At 41.2% G+C, this 22,158-nt stretch overlaps 1 protein-coding gene across 7 annotated transcripts in view; it reads left to right on the forward strand.

Moving 5' to 3' along the window:
* The first annotated feature begins 714 nt into the window (after positions 1-714).
* Positions 715-22,158, forward strand: part of smyd3 (SET and MYND domain containing 3) — a 58,732-nt gene continuing 37,288 nt past the window's right edge. The window contains exons 1-6 of one of the 7 annotated variants that reach the window (XM_034529538.1): positions 823-935; positions 5,086-5,139; positions 14,485-14,551; positions 14,941-15,048; positions 15,358-15,415; positions 15,825-15,979. In XM_034529538.1, coding sequence (XP_034385429.1) covers positions 14,519-14,551; positions 14,941-15,048; positions 15,358-15,415; positions 15,825-15,979 — 354 coding nt within the window. In that variant the 5' untranslated portion in view covers positions 823-935; positions 5,086-5,139; positions 14,485-14,518. Of the gene's footprint in view, positions 936-5,085; positions 5,140-7,254; positions 7,276-12,602; positions 14,060-14,484; positions 14,552-14,940; positions 15,049-15,357; positions 15,416-15,824; positions 15,980-22,158 lie in introns of those variants that run through there. The other 6 variants (XM_034529536.1, XM_034529537.1, XM_034529542.1 and 3 more) reach the window with 6 other exon arrangements.

A 22,158-nucleotide genomic window follows, 5' to 3' on the forward strand; every position in this document is an offset into this window, starting at 1 on the left:
TCTGTGTGGAGTTTGCATGTTCTCCCCGTGGCAGCGTGGGTTCTCTCCGGGCTCTCCGGCTTCCTCCCACAGTCCAAAGACATGCTGCAGGTTAATTGATCTCTAAATTGCCCATAGGTGTGAATGTGAGAGTGAATGGTTGTATGTCCCTACATGTGCCCTCGATGGACTGGCGACCTGTCCAGGGTGTCCCCTGCCTTCGCCCTATGTCAGCTGGGATAGGCTCCAGCGCCCCGCGACCCTAATGAGGATAAGCGGTATTGAAAATGGATGGATGGATGGTGATGTAGCGGACCTTTGCATGAGGACATTGTCTCTAACTGGACCTCACTGAGTTTTAGTTGAATACTAATACAACATGCCTGCAGTAACTCCTTCCTACATCAAGGTCACACTGTTCAGTTGTTGTTAACATGGTTTTAGAGAGGTGTTGATTGTACAGCATGATTATTTTGGATTGTGGTTTTTGTTGTTGTTGAACTTAATTTCTTTCTACAGAGATGTGTTTCTGTCCTTCAGCCACCTTCATTAAAAAGGAATGCTGTTTAGATCTTTAATGTTAATCTCGTTCTCAATGATTTATTTATTGACAGAAATTGACCGTGGAACATAAAGAATGGAACTGATATGAAAAGTCCACGGATCGATCACGGTTGTGGTACGGACGACAAACGTGCGTAATAAAACGTGACGCCATGACGCACCGCGTCTCTTACGTTACGGATGTAAACACCGCTCGGTTCACGTGGGTCGGAAAAACCGGGAAACCCGACGATGCCACCGAAGCTAGAGCGTTTTGTTAGTCCGGGAAAAGGTAACGGTCTGCGGGCGGCAGTCCGGGTCAAGAGAGGAGAGCTGGTGTACTGCGCCCCGCCGCTGGCCTGCTGCGTGTCCAACAAAGTGTCCAGAGATGTCTGCCACCACTGCTTCTCACGGTGAGACGGGACGTCCTCGGACACGCTGACGAGCTGCTTTCTCAAGTCAAGGCGGTCGGTGTCCGCTCGGGTAATAGCGTGCGCAGTGTGTCGCGTTTCTGGCTCATGTCTGAGTCGCGGTAGATGACGTAGATGCATTGACGACACGCTGTCCTGCGACAGTTTGGAAGCGGTCTCGTGCACTGTATCGTCTGTACGCAATGGGGAGCAGCGAAGGCGTTCATGGAGTTACGTTTTTGAATTGCGAGGGAGATGCAGCTAAGTTCCTGAACTGCTCACTAGATGGCATCATTGTTCTTTCATGGTTCTAGAGGTGTCAAGAAGGACACGGAGACGTTTGAGACCGTCAGCGGCAACCAACAGAAACATTTTAAAATTATGGTTGCAGATGTGAACAGTTTCTTCTGCGCAAACATAGATTATTATTAATATTAATGTGGAGATCGCTTGGAGAAAAATGCTTCTCAATTTAGGTGATCTTCTTTAGAATGGCCGGGTGCAAGGCAAAAACTATCAAGTTCACTGTGTGGCTGTGTGAATGTAGTAATATCATATATTTGTACATTGTTTTGGATTATGTTACGCTGTATTTATTAAAGACCACAACTGATGCAGGTATTCAGTTGGGTCCTGCTTGATTACCTGAGTGTGATGCCTTGTCTTGAAGACGACATCTAGTTTGGGGAACTTTAATATTTCTGCTAATATTTTACTCGCATCGTGCATATTCCTAACATAGGTTGACGAGGGCCCATATATATATATATATATATATATATATATATATTATATAAATGAAATAGAACAGAGGGTTTTATCCGTATCGCCTATTCCTTCTCTCCCTGAATGTAGCACAGATGTCTAGTGTAGCCGTTTCCTGCCTGATGTGATGATTTGTCCTTATTTTCATCTCATTTGCTTGTGATATTTGTCCAGCTGCTTTCTCTATTGTAGCCAAACCAACTTCATCAAGCTTAATGGATGTATGCAAATTTAATGAGACTGGTAATCAGAGTTGTAGTGTCACACAGTTTACAGCTCATTTCTGGTGCAAAAACTGCAAGGTGAATGAAGGGTACTTTCCTGTGGGTTATATAAAGTGTGTGTATATGAGCCTTTGTACCAAATGGAAGATTATTAATGAGAGCAGTTAATGCAGATAACCTCTGGGAGGATTTAAAGATGAAACGCATGTCCAGCTTTGATTTCCACATGAAGGTAAAATATTTGAGAGCATGATGACTTCAGCAGCAACTGCTCACTCTGTGATTTCTCCATGTTCTCCATTTTGAAAGGAGCATCCTTTCACTTCCTTCACGGTGTTCCTCTGTGCAGTGTGGCGTGCCTTGTGGGAGCAATGAAAACAGATCAATGTTGTTGAGCTCAAAAGTTAGGATGAATCGCTGCAATCTCTGATGATGTATACTGTCAGATATCAGATTCATCGTCTCAGTTTGGTTTCAGGTGTTTTTCCTGATCTTTACTTTAAGATGATGAGTGAAGGTGAGGATACTGAAAAAAATTGACAGATATACTTTAATATGGAGGGATAATAGAGAGAGCGAGAGAGAGAGAGAGAGAATGTGTGCCCGTGTGTTTGTATATGTGTGTGTATATACCGAACTGTACATGTGATGTGTGCACACCGGTGTGTATAGTTTTGTGTTTCAGAGCTCGAAAGCCATTTATTGAGGAAATATGCTCAACATTTTCTGGCTGCAGCTTCTCAAATATGAGGATTCCATTGTTTTAGATATTTTCTAACTGGGTTTAATATAAAATATGATTTGGGCCTACACTTTTATTTATTTTTTATATGGACCCAACAATTGATAATTGAAATAGAAGAAATTAAAATGATCGATAGTTCCCCTTCTGGACTGATTCTTGGCTGGAGGGCTATATAGCGTTAGCTTTGTGTTTGTTGCCTGAGGGCGGTCAGCTACAATTGATTATTTACTGCATGTGTTTTGTTGGGTGTTATAAGTGCAGATACATGATGTTGGAGCGCATTGTGTGCTGGGTAAATAAGAAAACAAGCGCACATGGACACACTTCTCTCATTATTGGGCACAGTATCCAGGGCTGTAACGTCCTGACGGTCCGTTCTAGCTCTACGAGGACCGATCCCCATCACTGTCTCATCAAGTAAACAACATGTTTCTGCTACCAATGTACAGTGTGTACTTATTAGACGGCATCCCCAGTCAGTGTTCATGTGGCTCTGAAGAACATTCACTCCATAAACTGATAATTAAGTTATTAATTATTCATTCGCAACCGTCCACTGAGAAAGAAGCTGCTGTGTGGACAGTCGTAGAAGGTTGTTGAGTGCGTTTCCTCTCTCAATCACGGGAACGTACAAGTAGTAATTTTTCCGGCTAAAGAATAGCAAACAAAAGCCCTGCAGGGATGTAAATGTGGAGAATTGCTGCGACATGAAGTAACAGCAGGGCAGTATTGTTTATTCTGTGTAATTTGAGTTTATTCCTCCAGCTGCTCCCTTCACAGGCTGCCAATCATTTAAAACGAGTGTGAGGCAGCAGACTTGGGTTTGCATCTATAATTCTTTATGACATTACCGATCTGTGTCTCAACATAGTCTTGAATATTTATTGTATGAGGGCAAAAATGGTTCACTCCTAGTATTGACTCTTCTGTTTCGACTGGAGTTCCCACTATTATGATGCGTCGTTGTCATAATGCTCTTTGTTGTGGTGATATGGTTTATGAGAGTAGCTCCCACATTATTACCATGCAGATGCCTTTTGTTCACAGATAATTCCACCCCACAAAAACACAAGCTGTGGTTTGATTGCTGAGTTGCCTCCGTTGATCCGATTATAACGTTAACATTGTTTTAAAGTCCTTTCCAGCCATCATGACAATGCTGGTCTGTCAGTCCGTCGACCACTTTGGTCCAGACTGAAATACCTCACACACACTATTTTATGACTGCTGGCTACAAGCACTCGCATCATAACGGGACATTTATTCAATATCTCAAGTAACATATTCACCCTTTCACACAGGAAGATAAAGTTATAACAACAGAAATCAATAATAAATTAAAGCGTTTGCGCCTCCACTGAATACCATTATTTTTCTTTGTGCTTGGGGTAAACCGAGGGAAGTGTGGAACGAGACAGAGCCCATGTTGTGCAGAGCATGATCATGTTTTAGGGATATTGAATATGTGTTATGGCTACATCTGCTTGCCTTGTGGCCGAAACCATCAACCTCAGTGTCAGAAGGTCTTTTGCACGTCTTGTATTGATTTGAAATTAGGGAGAGATCTGTGAGTTGTATTGTGTCACAAAAACAGTTGTAGAACATTGGACTACACACAGACGCACACAAAAGCAGCCCAAGGCAGAGATTGGTCTTAGATGTTAAGTATGTTTACCTGTTTTCACTGTGTGTGTGTGTGTGTGTGTGTGTGTGTGTGTGTGTGTGTGTGTGTGTGTGTGTGTGTGTGTGTGTGTGTGTGTGTGTGTGTGTGTGTGTGTGTGTGTGTGTGTGTGTGTGTGTGTGTGTGTGTGTGTGTGTGTGTGTGTGTGTGTGTGTGTGTGTGTGTGTGTGTGTGTGTGTGTGTGTGTGTGTGTGTGTGTGTGTGTGTGTGTGTGTGTAATCAGGGGGTGGGGGATCAAAGCTGAAGTTAATTACAGGCCTTGAAGGCTGTATGTAAGTAATGACTGATAAACGCTGAGGGATTTCATACACACACATAAACATACACACACATCTCAGCAGTATTCAAATCGCCAGAGGTCAACAAACAAACAAGTATTAGAGGTTCTCAGACTCAGAGAGCGAGGAGAGATAATAGACAAACAAAGAAAGAAAAACACTTTTTATAGGGGACAATCCATTCCCATTTCAAAAGGCACAAAAACAAAGTAAAGTTGTTTTTGAAATCCTTTTTGCATCACTTGCTAATTAATTTGAAACAAACGTGTAACAATTTCTTTGGCTTCATTGTGTTTCCCTGAAATCCATTTGAAGTTGGTGAATGGCTCTCGGTGTTCTGAATGTTTTTATATCCATATCTAACCATGTTAGTCATGTTGTTTTGACCACCTGTTTGATGACATCACATGCCAGTTGGGTTTTATGTAATTGTTGTGCATTCTTTTGTGGCCCCCGGCAGGACGTGTGGTCACTAAGGCGTCAGCTGATGACTTTCCTATGGAGATATAACAAGGTGACTTCAAGAATTAAGCATTATTTATGGCTGAAACATGTTGTAAACTAAACATCAAAGCAGAGGCAGTGAAAAAGAAAGAAGTGCATGGCCACTGATAATCAGATGAAGGTGGATGGAGGATTGTATTCTAACCCCGACTCCATCCGTTTCTATTAGTTCCTGTTCGTGATTGGTGAAGTTGCATTGCTGCAACACAATGAAAAAGAGCGTTTTTGATTTTCACCATCAAGCAGAAATATACTGTGCCATGTGAGGCGTGTTGTTTTTACATTTAAAGCCATTTAATTGGTTAACTTGCAACTTGCAAACTGTTTCAGCGAGAAAAGGTCTGCATATAAACTGAGACTGAATCCCAGTCACGGGAACAGTTAAGTATGTGCATCGAAACTGAAGAGGGGAAGAGGAGGAAGTTCCAGAAAAAGAGGGAGGTAGAAGAGAGACGACACACTGTCTCTGTTGGACAGATAGCACACCACACACACACATTCTTTGATGGTTTTTTCTCTGGTTTTGACAGACCAAAGAAGAACTAAGATGTGTTTCTCTCAGCTGTCAGGCTGTGTGTGTATTTGTGTGTTTGGCGAGGGGAGCAGGGCGACATTATTTCTGTCAGATGAAGTCTTTTTATTTGACACCAATCTCTCACTCACCGTCTCTTTGGACCACAAAAAACACACACACACATTTCTGAAGTGTGCAAACAGCTAGAAGTTTTGTCTTATTTATTGCCAGAAACTTTTGATTGATTAAGATTGAAATAATAAACCAATTTCCAAAGGGTCTTCATTCTTTAAACGAACATAGGAAATATTGACAGGAGTTTTGTTCTAATTTCAGTTGGATATAAATCCCTGTTGGAAGCTGAACTAATAAAAACTAAAAGCAGAAAACAAGTCTTTGTCAGTATTTGAGATCAACAAACTGATAAATGAGATTATGTCACAGTCTTTTCCTCCAGGGTGAACTCAAAACTCATCCAAGTGTGTTATGTTAAATAAATTATGTCAAATTGCTCCAGACTGAATGTGTAGAAAGATGTTGCCTCATGTGCATTTGACTACTGGATTGTTGATGCGGTGTCCCGACCAAACAGCCGTTTGCTGAAGCCAGGAAGCCACATACACACTGACCATGTAGATACTCAACATTATCCAAGACTGATGTGTTTTCTTCAATGCGTCATATGCCACTCCTGCAGCCCTCATTTTTAACATGTAAAACACGTGTTTTAATGCCTTTTTTAAATCTTAATCTTTTGTCTTATGAAAAATCTGATTCTAAGAGTGAACTAACCATAATGTTTCTATAAATAAATGTCTGGTCAATTTTATGGGTGTTCTTGATGTACATCTCTCTCTCGCACAATTACAATAATAATTATGTAGTCAAACCACCTTTTTATAGCATTAAAAGAAACAGCATCTGGTCCAAAAGACGTTTAGCCAATTTCACATGCAAAAGTTTATATTATATTGTTATCCTGCGTTGCTCTGTGTACAATGATTCAGCAAAGGAAAATATGCAGTGCATCAACTGACTTAATGAGTCTTCCCTGGGGCTTCCTGAGTTGAATCATCAACATGTGTCAGTAAGGACAGCCTTAATATTTATGAAGCAGATTTATAAAACACTGGGAGCATATTTTCTTCTTGATTTGGAAAATGTTCTCATCTTTTCATTGATTTTTTAAATTTAAAATCTGCTTCACAGTTTGTCTGAATGCACCTTTTAGAGAGCTCTGTACTTTACACACTCACACTGCATTATGTTCTTTTCTCAGTTCAATTTCTGTCTTCATTCTATCTTCGGACACAAACTGTCTCTTGTCAAACATCCACCTCGTCTCTCTTACTCACGCCCACCTTTTCATACATTTAATCTCTTGCTTATGCATACACTCTCCCCCCCCCCCTCTTCCCCATGTCTCTTACACACACACACACACACACACACACACACACACACACACACACACACACACACACACACACACACACACACACACACACACACAGTAACTGATAAGAGTGGATGCAGTGGTATGTGAAGCATACAGATTACTACTTTAGACGCAGTTAGACAAGCCGACAGAAAGAGGAGCTTGAGCAGATGAGGAGAAAAAAGGTTCCAAAGGTGAGTTAGCACTCCTCTTCCATGTAACTTCCCCCGATTTATCCTCCCATCTGCTACTCTATATCTAATCTATATCTTCCTCTCCTCTTTCCACAGTTTTTCTTCCCATCTGCTTTCCTTCTCTTTTCAATCACCTATTTTTTTTCCTCGCCCTTCTCTCCCACCATCTCCTCATCCCTCAGTTACATTTGTGTTCCACCCGCCCCTGCTCTCTCCTCCTGCCTCATTCCTGATGTAGATTATTTTACTTGCATCTGCTTCTCTCTCCTCCTCCCCCCATGTTCTCCATCTCCCTCTAGTTTTCCCAGCCTCCTGCAGTTAGAGACCCAGGTGTCTTTGTGTTGGCAAAACACACACACACGCACACGCACACAGCTGTATAATTTGCTGTAAACTGGGAACACACCTCCCCATGTGTGTACATGCTTAGTATTCATTGGGTAAAACACCAGCATGTATCGTCTTAACTGTATTTGTGAGGACCACATGAATATTTTTTACATTGACCTAACAAGGAAATTGGTTCTGGGGTAGTTCAGCTTAATGCAACATAGTTAAAGGGAGTCATGGTGTTTTTCCAGGAAGTGCAGAACCAAGTGTGTTTGGTTCCAAATTTTCTCAAACCCAAAGGCAAGAAGCTAAAAAGAAAACATAATTTAAGCCCTAAGTGGACAGAAATAGTTTTCTGAAGGACGTCTGAGATACAAGTATTAACAGGATTTCTGTCTTTCACATACTCATTTTGAAAAGGTGTGATTTGCGGTTTGTATTGTATTTCTGAGTTTAGTGTTTTTGTGGCTTTTTGTTTGCATTTCAATCCTCATATCACAAAAAGTGGCTCAGCTATGCTCCTTTTATCTAGAAATATATCAATGTTTAGATCTACCGTTTCATTCTAGGACACCAAGAAAGTTATTCATAATCCCCTTTCTACTTGCTTAACTTCTTTTTTTAAATTCTGGTTGTTCCAAAATCAACTGTCAGGCATTTAACTGGGATCAAACCACATCAGTGCTCATATTTTTCCTGTTTTTTTCTCTTTCTTTACTCCCGCTTCTAGTATGTTTTAGAATAGCTTTTACATTTCTTGTTAACCTTCAGTACTTTGCATGGAAGAGCTCCAATGCATTAATATTCATTCAGAATGCTGAATCCTAACAGGTTTTCTTTTCTCAGTTTTTTTTCATTTTGTGTAATTTAGATTTTTAGCTTTGGCATCAACCTGATTTTACTAGAATATTGCATGTTTTATCTATTTTATGTTTGAATGTTCTACTTAGTAGAATTGTTTAGGATTAGTTAACTACCAAATGAAATTACCCAACATAGCCTGAAGAAAACAACATGTTCTGAAAAGGTCTTTCGGCAGTACATAAACACAAAATGTACATCTACAAAAGGAAAGATGTCCTCTTGAGGCCATATTTTGTGGCCATGTGCATGTGCACCCTCGTCATCATGATAAAAAAGCCTTGAGGAGACCTTTCTCATAAGAGTCCCCTCCGGTGTCAATGAATCATCCTCTAAACAACCATTAAAAACCCAGCATGCTGTGGATGCAGCACAGCTGGCGACACACAGACACACACACACAGACACACACACACAGACAGACACACAGACACACAGACACAGACAGCAGTGCTTTGCATGCCAGTCCCCAGCCTACACTAATCTCACATGTTGATGTGTAGCTGAGCTGTGGATGCCTACAGTGTACTGAGTGGTTCCGATCTGTAGAGGCTGGACTATCGTAGCAAAGAGGCAACACTGGGTGGCAGTAGTGTCCCTTCAGGAAGCTCATTTGTTGAATTCTCATGCTTACATTCTTTCACATTTGCTTTGTAACACACAGCAGTAGAAATGCTGGCAAAGAGAGTATTGGCTTTGCTGCATGAGGAAGAGCTCATTTGTTAAGCTATCGAATAAACAAGAAGTGGCTCATGCCGACCAGACAACGGTTTCTATCTGAAATATGGAGCGCCGATCTAGATTTCTAGTACTCTACAACCACTTTGAATGCATCTGGAATGTTGCTAATTTGTATTAATATTTCAGCAATTTACTTGTATACACTAGCACACCACTCACTACCTGTGGGGGAGTGTGTCATACCATGCTGTGTTGGCCACTCAGCCTGGAAATGAGAAAATTCACTCGGGCACGGCCGGACAACCCAGAAAAAAGGACACCACTAATTATTAACACACACACACACACACACAGAGGACTAAATCTCTCTCATGACTGCAGCACAGCAGTCAATACTCACGGGAAATTAATTACCATGCTACACGCACACACACACACACACTAACAGAGACATGCTGAGGTAGGCCTAATTAGGTGTCTGATAGCACAGATTTAACAGAATTTACCACATACACACACATTTGAGTGCACACATTTATGCTCTTGCATATCAATGACGGAAACTAGCATCTTTAAGTCACTTCCTCCACTGTCTGGTGACAGTCTCTTTTTGTTTCTTTCCTGTTATCTTTTCAGGAGTTGATGATGACTGCATTTTTACATTTTGTACAACCTCTGAATTGGCTAATTTGCATGATCAAAAGAAAGAATAAAGTAGGCACAATATACATACGTTGTCTCATTACTTCAGTGACTTTCCTATCTAAGTTGTCTTCTTTTTTTAAAACGTGACATGTTCATATTGATTATTTTGTTCAAACAGTCAAAGATCCGAAGATATCTAAGAAGCGGGTCCGTTTTTGGTAGTTACGCAACTTACGCCGTTAATAAATAACAAACAATTGTTTGTGGTGTGATAACGGTTACGTTTTGTAATCAAGATATTTTGATACATTTTCTTTTTCCCACCCCTAGTGTGTAGTATGTGAGCGATGAAATGAGGCATGGCAGAGAGAACGACCAAATGACTATGTTAAGGGGAAAAAAGGAACAAAATAAGAGAGTATTACTTAGTGTGAGAGGGAGAGAGAATGTGTCTAGTTTATAATTAATTATTTTACATGTTCCTAATGAAACCCATCTAATGTTATTCATGAGTTTTTCTACGATGCTTGCAGTCCAACCATGGACCTGCCATCCACCAGACCATTACTTCACACAACATCTGACACGGAGGGAGAAGAAGGGCAGAAAAAAGGCAGTGGGAAGAAAGTGACAGGGAAAGAAAGGGATGAAGAGAGGGTGGGAGAGGATGGAGGAAAAAAGGGAGCATAATGAGAGAACATGGCTGAAGATGAGGCCGATGTACTTCATGGGAGAAATCATAATCTCAATATGAAAATTATTATTCTTATTAAACAAGAAGTATGGCTCCGTTGAATGCTAATGAACTGACAAATCTATATAAGGATGTTCATATATTTCTTGCCGTCTTTTCCAGTTTATTTTGATCCGTCTTGTTCTGTTGTTATTATCCACGTCTATATTTGGACTACGATGAATCCGTGTGCATATCGTCCTGTATGTAGCAGCGTATGTTCTTGTTTGTTATCCCCTTGAGGCCAGAACAGAGTCGTCTCTGTGTATTTGAATCAAGGAATAATTTGTGAATTGTACAGAATCTAGGTGGGTGTTTGCTTATTGTTCGCCATTTGCGATTCAGGAGGAAGCAGTCATGGCTGAACTGTTGAACTACAAGATGTTACCATTAAAAAATAAAATAAAATTACAAAAAGTGTTTTTATTGTCGTTAGGACTTTGGGAAGCACGGATTTTTGCCATTAAATCCGCCTGCCCAAACCTGTGATATGTTCTAGTAAGCTTACTCGAACTCGCTCGACCCACAGAGTTGTGGGTCGATCTTCCTATTCCCAGCAGTATGCCGTCATATCGGAAGAAATGACGTGCCGATATCGTCTTGCATACTTATGGAGTTGAATTTCAGGACTTCAGATGGCTTTGAAATCACATTTCCAATTGGAGAGAATGTGAGAGAGATGTCTCTCTCTCTCTCTCTCTCTCAGTGGATACATTGAACATTCTGTGAGCTTATGAGCCTGGAGGCGGTCACCATAACAACAGTTGCTGTGGTGCAGCTAATGTGGCTTAGTAACTACACAGTAACTACATGTACAGTATTGGACTGATATTCTCTGCCTGTTTGCCTCATTGTGTCTCTCCTGTGTATTTCATTACTATCAGAACTGACAGTGGTATTGATATAATAATTGTTCTGGTAAATTAATTTTAGAAGCTGTTCAAGTAAAATAACCATATGGTAAAGCCTGTTTTTGGTCGAGCCGATGAATTGGATGCCTGTCAAATCAAGTTACTTCATCACATCTCTATGTTGCCATAACACTGTCCTGCTCATTGATTTTGATCCCCACTCTCCCCATAGCTGCATGTCGAAGTGTCCTTGAGCAAGACACTGAAACCACAGTTGCTCCCCGGGCGCTTCACTGCAGCCCACTGCTCCTTAGTAACTGAGGATGGGTCAAATGCAGAGGACAATTTCTTTCTTTCTCTTTCTTTCTTTCAACATTGCCTACAATGGCCTGGGGTTGATTCCCCAGTATACACAGTATGGCAGCATGACATATCGTCAGGTGCCCATTTTGGACAAGCTGCCCCTTGATGGTAAATCTTCTATAAAGTTGTGTTGTTCCGGGTCTTTTCACTTCAGCACATTATTTACACCCACTTTATCAGTATTGATATGTTTATGAATATTAAACTCAAGCATCATTACAATAGATGATAATTGTGGCTCCTTGATAGATCCACAGATATGCTTTTTCAATACATTACAGTGTCATTTTTGTGGGATTACATGTTTCTGAACACATTTGAACAAGTTTAGTTATAGAAATCTACTGTCTCTGATATCAAAACAACTTATACATGAACAAAGTATAACTCTTCTAGCATGCGATTGCCTCCTGAAGAGCAACATTTCCCAGTTAAGCTGCAGGGAACAAGTGTGGAACGAAGAAAGGTGTCGTGGTCAGCATCAGCCTCGCTGTCTGGGCTCCTGGAAGATGGATGGATCTCTGCGGCTGGCAGCTTGTGATGTGACCAAACTCTTAGTTATGGTCTCAGTTCATCTGTTGAAGCTGCACAGGACCTGGCTGTGTTTAGGTCTGGCCTGCCCCTATCTGTTGTTATTGCATTGTGACCCATACTGTAGGCATGTGTTTCTTAAACCGTGGATGGCTTCCCGGTTTCTGGTTGGTCTCAACGTGACAAGAATAGCTGTGTATTAAATGAACCTCTGTACCAGGTTTAAACTATTAATTTAACCATTGGGTTCCAGGCTGGAAAAGTTATCGCAAATATGACACAACAACACAACAAGAGCTGGGTAAGAAGATGTAAAGGGGGAGACGTATGGAGGGGAAAGCTGTAAATCACAGAAACTAAGAGGGCGAGGAGGAGAGAACATAATAAAGTGTGTGTTGGAAACTTGTTGAAGCCTGTGGGTGGCCTCAAGCCAAATACAACAGTCCAATCTGGTGGCGCACTGATAAACGGTCAGAGGAAACACTCAACTTTTGACGCTAATATTAACAGGCAACAGCCTTCTGTCAGACCCACGCTGTGTGAGTAAGTGTGTGTTCATATTATACGTCTGACTTTGCCTTTAAGGTCCCCATAATATCAGCTACAGCATTCATAAGTATGTCCAATCTAATCAAATGTCCCATATTGGGTACAATAAGCCCTGGGCTAATGTATTATCATCCATCATAGCATGTTCTCCATTACTTCATTTTGTGTATGCAAGCCTATAATACATCCATTGTTAGATCTAATTAGCAGTATTTTATCATTTTCTCTCCCTTTCGCTCTCATTTGATAAACCACACCGAATGACTTCTCACTGTATATGAGCATGTCAAACGAGCCTCAGGCTCCTCTGCTAAGCCTGACTATCATGCGCTTTTGCTTGAATGTTGGAATGACACTAGTAATGCAGAGAAATCCTTCACACACACAAAATTGATTGCCAAGCATTCTGGGTTGCCAGTTGTCAGTACTTGTGTGTGTTTCAAAATGAGCATAATTAATAAGATGAAATCATAGTTAGCATCTGGCATCTGTACCTCACTTAAACCCAGAAATACTGTGTCAAATGAGATTATCAAGATGTGCAGATACACGGTCCAAAAACCTGTTGTTACAGAGGTGAGATTAGAGGTTATAGTCTTGGAAAAACCTGCTATGGGGCGTCCTCGTCATCTAGTAGTTTCAGACGCAGACCGTGCAATAGCAAAGTCATTTTTTGTATGTCCGTTTTTCATGCTTGTCATATTAGTGTTATTACAAATGTGAAAGGGATTTTAAACAGCGCTCTCTCTCCCCCTCTCTTTCTATCTCAGTCTACCCCTCTCTTTCTTTCTCTATCCCCATCTAATTTAGGCAATAATTGTCACAAAAACCTTACTATAGTATTATATTTTGGGAGCGCAAGACTTATGTGTATAATCTGTATGGATCATATCAACCTCTACACAAACGCACAAGCTCACTTCAGAGTTCTTATAACTCACAGTGTCTCTCTCACTACTGACTGTAATTGGCTGTGTGAGGCAGACAGTCACGGCTGTGCGATGGCTTGTTATCAGACTGACGGGCAAACTGGAAAGGACAGCGGTGTCATTCTGAGAAGCACACAAGACCTCGGAGGCAGGAAACACACACACACAGACAGACATAAACACCAAAGTGGACACGCACAGCAAATGCACACAGGCGCTCAGACACATGCAAGTGCTGTGATACTAACAGGCTGCGACAGTGAGGAGAGTGCACACTAATGTATTGCTCTGAGACATCTAATAGAAGATGGGTAGGTAGATAAAAGTAGATAATGGATGCACACGGTTAACTTGATTCAGACCACTTTGTTGGGAAAAGGTCAAGACAATGGCAGAAACATAAAGGATGGTTGAGCAGATATGTGCATATGTTTGGTATTGTAGCAGCTAAAATATGAACAAAACTCAGCAGTGGAACAGTTTTTATCCAAACACTAAAATGGTGCAACAGAAATTAAAATGTTAGTGATTTATTTATTTTTTTATCTAAAGTGCTGCTTTCATTCCAGCTCACTGAGTCATTCACTTGGTGAGAAAAGCTTTAGCAATTGTCTGATTCCAGGGAATCCGCTTTTGTATCATTTAGTTTTCTTTAATACTGGAGTGACAGACAGATTTCTCTTTGGAAACTCAGTTGACTCTGTGCAGAATTAACTCCTATTTCTCTCCTGTCTAGACGTGAGACCTTGTTGCGGTGTTCCCAGTGCAAGATGGCTCGCTACTGCAATATCACTTGCCAGGTGGTGTGTGTGTGTGTGTGTGTGTGTGTGTGTGTGTGTGTGTGTGTGTGTGTGTGTGTGTGTGTGTGTGTGTGTGTGTGTGTGTGTGTGTGTGTGTGTGTGTGTGTGTGTGTGTGTGTGTGTGTGTGTGTGTGTGTGTGTGTGTGTGTGTGTGTGTGTGTGTGTGTGTGTGTGTGTGTGTGTGTGTGTGTGTGTGTGTGTGTGTGTGTGTGTGTGTGTGTGTGTGTGTGTGTGTGTGTGTGTGTGTGTGTGTGTGTGTGTGTGTGTGTGTGTGTGTGTGTGTGTGTGTGTGTGTGTGTGTGTGTGTGTGTGTGTGTGTGTGTGTGTGTGTGTGTGTGTGTGTGTGTGTGTGTGTGTGTGTATCAATTTGTTGAAGTTCCCTTCTCCCACAGAAACAAGCATGGTCTGGCCATAAGAGAGAGTGCAAATGTCTGCAAAGCCTCCTACCCAGAATTCCCACTGACTCAGTCCGTCTGGCTGCTAGACTCCTCTTTGCCTTGGTATGTTTCTCACTTTTGATGAAAGATCCAAAAATGGCTAGTACCTTTACTCTTGATGGTTATTATTCATGTGTTTACTTCCGCTAACGTAATAAAACCACCGAAGTTGGTTTAGGAAAATTCAAAAAATAAGTGCATAGATTAAAAGTCTGTGCAACAAAACAAAGCTGCTTTTCTCAGCTTTTAAAGGACTTTATTCAACAGCAACAATATTCTACACTGAGTAACACACATAATGTGTAACAATTGCAGAAAAATACTTGTGTAAAACTATAATAACGTGCTAATAACCACTCTTTTTCTTTCTAGTTAACTCCATCTAAGAGCAGTAGTGAGGAGCTCTACACTTTGGAGGAGCACGAGTCACGTAAGTGTGTGAGTGTGCGTGCGTATGTGTGTGTTTCTGTGTCTGACAGTGTTGGAGTGAAATGCATTTCTAGACATAGACAGAAGCTCATAGGGACAGACTTATGACCTTCATGCCGCCACGATGGCTGTGGCCATGTTTTTGGGTCGTCTGCTTAAGACTATGGCACGAACATAGACCCCGACTCAAGGATGACCTGATTTAGAATTGGGTGATCAAAGTTCACTGTGACCTCACAACACTTGTTTTTGGCCAATTCTCATGATTTCATATGCTATTTATGACATTTTCACACAAATGTCTAATCTGATGAGATTAAAGTAAAGATATTTTTGACAGATATGGATGTCGACTGGTTGATGGAGGTGTACAACTCACATTCTTGTTTTTATAAAAAACATTTGTACAGACCTGAGTTCCATGTCTGAGCACAAGAAACAAGGTATGGCTCAGCTGGCATCCATGTTAGAGCTGTATCTACAACAGGAAGTACCTTACCCGGCACAGGAAGTGATGTCAGCACTCCCACCTTCCCTCAGAGAACCCTTCAGCCTTATTGCAAAGGTGAGCTAAATGCCTTTAAACACTATACTACACAACACAATGTATACTTACGTTTGCATTTGTGTATATCATAGGTAAACATATGCCCCTTATCACTTTCATGCACACATAAAGTACAAACATGCTTACTCGACCTGTGCACAAAACGACAAATACAAGCAACAGTTTGATGCTTCTAGCATCCCCTGCTGCGTTTGGATGGACCCCAACATATGTCTCAGATCTTCCCAGCATCTGTGATTATCTCTGTGTGTGTTTGTGTGTGTCTGTGTGTGTCTGTGTGTGCATTTGGGTATTCCCAGAACTACCTCAGGTTTCATTCCCTTAAAACACACCAGCTGCCTTCACTAGAATTTAAACCGCAAATCATTATGTATGCAAGGAGGTCTGGATCTTACCCTTCCTCTGTCATCTGTTAGCTGGTGTGACTCCTCTTTGAGATTGTATGGCTCCAAGGTTTTTGAATTACAATGTGTGTGTGCGTGTGTGCGTGTGTGTGTGTGTGCCCGTTAATTGTGTTTGCCCCATCACAATCATTGTATGTGTGAGTCTTAGCTGGAAGCAGCCAGCACCCATAAACTACGTGACGTGGATGTTCTACACTCAGAGCAACATCTGCTTGTTTTATCTGATGATTTTAGTTTTTACATTTCAAAAGATAGTTATAGAGAAAAATATACAAATTATGTGATGTTTTAGAGCTGGCAAGTTGGTTGTTCCAAATCTGTGATCCATGCTAAAATATTTAAATAAATACTGGATTTATTGCCATGCATTTTGGTACAGACATTCATGTTCCACACAGGATGAAGTGTAATAATAACTTGGGTGAAAATGTTAATTACTTTGGTTTATGACCAAACAGAATATCGAAATTCGTGGTTACCATTACGTGATGAACATCAGCATGTTATCAAAGTCATTTTAAATGTGTTAGACTGACAGCCACTGCGATATCAAATGCTACCATTCTTACAGTCACATTATTAACTGCTGAGGATGAACCACAAACTTTGGCACTTACAGTTTGCTTTACGGTGGACATTGCAGCCTCAGAGCTGATGTCTTACTGCTGACTCTTTGATGTGACAGCAGAATCTATGCAGTTCTGGAGAAATTAATTTCTCAAACACATTGACATATTTGTGTGCGTGCGTTTCCATGTTTATGCATAGTTTATTAAGACTCATGGAGGTTGTGGAGTGAGAAGGTAAGTGAGAGAGAGTAATATCTGAGATGAGATGTGAATATGTGTGTTTGTGTGCGTGGGATTGGATTGTGAAGCTGGAAAAACTGGAAGGCTGCTGATTTTAAATGCGGTTCAAGATACCGATGGGAATTTTGCTCCAATCTGAAGGAGATGAAGAGCAAACAACACTGTGGATCGAAGAGAAGAGGGACAACAATTATGAGAGAAAATTAGTGGGGATTAGAGAGAGAGGAGGGAGGGGGAAGAGAGGAGGAAGTCACTCAGATAGGGAGACTTAAAGTGTATCAGAACAGGCAATGTAAACATAAATTGGAGGGCTGGGTAAGCAACTTTATGAAAGTCACAATGAAAACGAATTTGTCAGTTGACATAAATTGTCATTAGGTGATACCCATCAAAACAACTTTAATAATTTAGGAGTGAGTGTGAACGAATGTCTGCAGTATTTATACTAAATATACTACTGTTATACTTGTAGTGTGCCTCTGTTTGTGTATAAAATACTATAGATGTAGTGACTCGGAAATTATGCTTCACTTTCAATTGTAGTTCAAAAACAGGCTATTCTAACCCTCAACAATAATCATGTGACGCGTTCAGAAGAAATAAATTGCAGTTTGCATTCATTTGGTAATTTGAGAGGAAATACTATTAAGATATTAAATCACTATATTAATGTGAAATATTATCTGGAACATACACTACACCACTTTCGACATTTATAACTCTTCAGCTGCAGTATAGGTGAGCTATGAGTGATCTCCCATAATGGAATCATTTATAATGTGACTAGTACCACCTTGACAAAGAAGCAAATCTGGCTCTATATTTCACCCACATAACAGTCTGGTATTACACTGTCCAGTAATTGCAGTGTGTAATGATCTTGTTAAGTCCTATATTCAGATAGTGTGCTGTTCTCTCACACACACACACACACACACACACACACACACACACACATATATATATATTTGTAGAGACACCTATTTGAGTAAAACAAATAGTTCCTGTTGCCTCCAACCACCAGTAAAAACCTATAACAAGTACACCTGAATTCAGAGCTGGAAACAAGAAGATGGACCTTGGCTTCCCCCAATCATCAAACGTTCCAATCCCTTTGCATTGCCAGTGTACTGTAGAGAGAGAGAGGCAACTGAAACACAAAATAAAGTGCCACAAAAATGGAGAGAACTTCAACCGATGTGTCATTTGGTTTTGCCAATATCCAGAAAGGTGTTTTCTAGACAGCCAATAGGGGGCACTGTGATTTCATGGACAGTATTGGCTGTTAAGGAGTGGAGAAGTCCTTCATTATGCTTCCTCTCTGTCTTTATCCTCTCGGCTTGCTCCTGCTGCTGTGTATTGTTTTCTGTTTCTCTCTCATCTGCTTTAACTGTCAATGAGCCTCTCTGCCCTTTGTCCTTACGTGCCTCTGTCTGTCCTTAAATCATGTTTCTTTCCTCTTTATTTTTCCTCTACATATGCAGCTCTTTTCATTGTTTCCTCTTTCCTTCTCCTCTCTCTCCTCCTCCCCTTATGTTTTCCCTTAAATGTATTCAGTATGCAACAAATTAGGAGTTTATTATTGTGCACTTGGAATGTCCAGTGTGCTTAACAAGGTCATTACTATAAATGTGTGCGTTCGTGATGTGCACATGCTGGGGGTCTCTTACAGTGGGGGAGTTTTTGGAGCTATATAAAGCCATCCTTTATGCTAATATCTACTCCCTCCACAGAACACTAATAGCGTTACACAAACACATACATGCATGCACACAGACACACACAATGAAGTAATGGCACAGCATCATTACGGCTCTTATTATACCCAAGGGAAGCCACGAAGGAGGGAGTGTGTATGTTTGTGTGTATTATGAGCTGTATATAATGCTGTGTGTGTGTTTGTGCGCATGTAGCACTGTGCAGCTATGTGATGCAGATAAACTGCAGAGGGGTGGGTGGGTGTGTGCCTGCACCAGGTTTTGGTCAGATGAGATCTGGCTGCGGCACATTTTATTGCTTCCCTCAAGCAACTTCCCCTCTCTGGAATGACTGTGTGTGTGTGTGGGGGGGGGGGGTACATGTGTTTAAAGATGCAATGCGTAAGATCTGGACAGCATTTTTGTGTGTGTCAAAGACGCCGCTGTATTGCGTTGCAGAGATATCTACTGCAATGAGCATGCTAAGCAGCTTGTAATACCACGTGCTCCTCATAGAGTCCAGTCTGCCCTAGAGAGGTGCCTCGAGTTCTTGTCAATACCATATCCACGGTCTGTGTGTGGTTTGATAGTTTGTTTATTGAATTCAATCCAAAGTGGCAAAAATTAGAAAAGGACTCTCACCTCGACTGTGGCACAGTGGTGAGCAGGGTCGTCCCTCAATCAGAGGATCGGTGGTTCGATCCCCGGCTCCGCTAGCCCATGTCCATGTGTCCTTGGTCAAGACACTTAACCCGTAGCTGTGAATGTGTGTATGAATGTTATTTGGTCCTGATAGGCAGGTGGAACCTTAGCCCCTCCCATCAGTGAATGAATGGCTGAATGATGACAAGTAGTGTGAAATCGCTTTGAGTGGTCGGAGGACTAGAAAAGCGCTATACAAGTACAGGTCCATTTACCAGTTACCTCTCCTCTTTTTCTCCGCCGTCAGGAGACTAGTTTGCCAGATGTAAATGTTGCGACAACTGCAGGAGACAGACAGACTTTCCGTTAGCAGGTCCCTTGGTTGTCTGATCCAGGGGGACTGCCCCTAGTACGCTGGATCAGTAAACTTTCTGTTGCTGTTGTTGCACATATTAGACCCAGCGCTCCACCATCCGGCTGTGACTCCGGGTGTCAGGGTTTTTGTCGGCTGAATCCGAGCTGCCACCGCCGCTAACTGAGGCTCTTTCTCCTGGAGCCGCCACGTGTTTCCTGCCCAGCGAAGCAGACACCTTTGAAAGGTGGACAAAACAAACACTTCTCTGCCACCCCAGACCCAAGTCAATAAACAAACTATCAAAGTGGACCATAAAGCTCCTGGTTAGTGGCACACTTGCTGTTAGATAGCAGATGGCTTTTTTGAATAACCAATGACTATACATTTAGATTGTATGGATGTGAAACGCTGCTTACTATTTGTTTGGAGCATGTGGCCTGATCTTACACAGTGCACCTTTTTTAAGCTAGCATTATTACTTGTAAATGTTTGTTTACAGTAACAGTATTCCTACATTCATATTTATGGATCCTTCCTATCATAAACTGTACGTATATTTGTGTGTGTGTGTGTGTGTCTGCACTTAACAGTCTGTGAGTGCATGTGAAAACGTATTGTTATGCTGCATCAGCCTTTGCTGCATTGAGACCCATTTTTCACAGATAGCCCTTACATTACCCAATTTCTCACACACACACACACACACACACCTCTATCTGCTCTAAACCTGCTCGTTCATTTTCTCTCTCCTGCCTGACTATCACTTCACTACTTCACCCACATTCCCTCTTCTCATTCACTCTGAGTTCAAGTCTCTTAAACTGCAGCTTTTGATATGAGTTATAAATAGTGTTGGAGAGACACCTGACTTGCATACTGTAGTTGTATGATAGGCCAATGCCAGCATTTTAAGTTTGTGAATCTTCAAGATTTTCATTTTGACTCAGATTCTTCTATGTGAGCTTTCATCAAGACATACAAAATGGTTCCAGCTAATGTCTGTGATGAAACAGAATATGTTCAGTTCAGGAAACAATAAAAGCTATGACTTCATATAATTCTTCTCAGAGGAAACTGTCTTTCTCTCTGGTGGTATTTTTCTGAGCCCAGGACAGGTCCCAAAATGGCACTGTACAATGTATTTATAAATATAAACTTCTTGAAGTCCTAATTACAGTAAACCTTTGTTGTTATCTCGTATGCCTGATATGTGAAACGGGCTGAATGCAAATAGTTGGTTCTTAATTAGTCAATCTAAATATAACTCTCCAAGCTGACCACAACCCATTCATTGTGTTAGTAGTTTGTGGGCAGAACATTTAACTTGGAGAGGAGAAGCGATGCAGGATTGAAGTTCTGAAGAAGGAGAGGATGAGAGGATATGTATCAGAAAATGCAAAAATGTTTTGCATGGTCTGTGAGAAGAAATGGCTTGAAAGAAAATGTTGTGTGAGGAACAGGATGAGATGTGGAGTAACAGTAAAGTAGAAAGCGGAAGAGAAGAGTGAGGATAAGAGAAAAATTAATGTGGGAGTGCAGAGGGAGAAGAGGGGGGAAGAATAAAGGCCAATGATGAAAAATGGGCAATACCAGAGAAATAGGATGCAGTAAAAAGAGAGAGATGAGAAGAATGTGAAAAGGAGGAAACGAGTGGATGAAGGTTAGGAAGAGGAAGTAGAAACTTATACAAATACAAGGTTTGAAGGAGCTGTGTTTTATTGTTCTGTGTGTATGAGGCTGTAAGGGGCTCTTGGGAAGTGTGTGTGTGTGTGTGTGTGTGTGTGTGTGTGTGTGTGTGTGTGTGTGTGTGTGTGTGTGTGTGTGTGTGTGCATACATATGTACACACACACACACACACACACTCTTTCACTTGTCATCTGACCATGGAAGCAAGGCGACTCCCTATGGAAAAGTATGTTGTATTGTTTATTAGCTATGTATAGAGACAATTTATCACAGATAGGTTGCACACAGACACACACATACACACACAACTACCTGATGTCATGTGTGTGTGTGTGCAGCCAATAAATTACCCCTGCTGAAAACTGTTTTGGCTTCAATTACACAAGCAGAAATGAGTGTGTGTAAGTGTAATTTTGTGTGTGTGTGTGTGGGTTGACTCATTTTGTGGTTGTTATAATTGTCTGTGTGTTTCTGTGTGTCTGGCTTGTTGTAATATAACTTGTGTATATCTGTATGTAAGTGTAATTCTCTATGTGTACAGAGGTGTGTTGTGTTTCTTGTTTGTGTGTAGGAGTGATTTAT

This window comes from Cyclopterus lumpus, chromosome 3 (genome assembly GCF_009769545.1).
Source record: "Cyclopterus lumpus isolate fCycLum1 chromosome 3, fCycLum1.pri, whole genome shotgun sequence".
Taxonomy (NCBI): domain Eukaryota; kingdom Metazoa; phylum Chordata; class Actinopteri; order Perciformes; family Cyclopteridae; genus Cyclopterus; species Cyclopterus lumpus.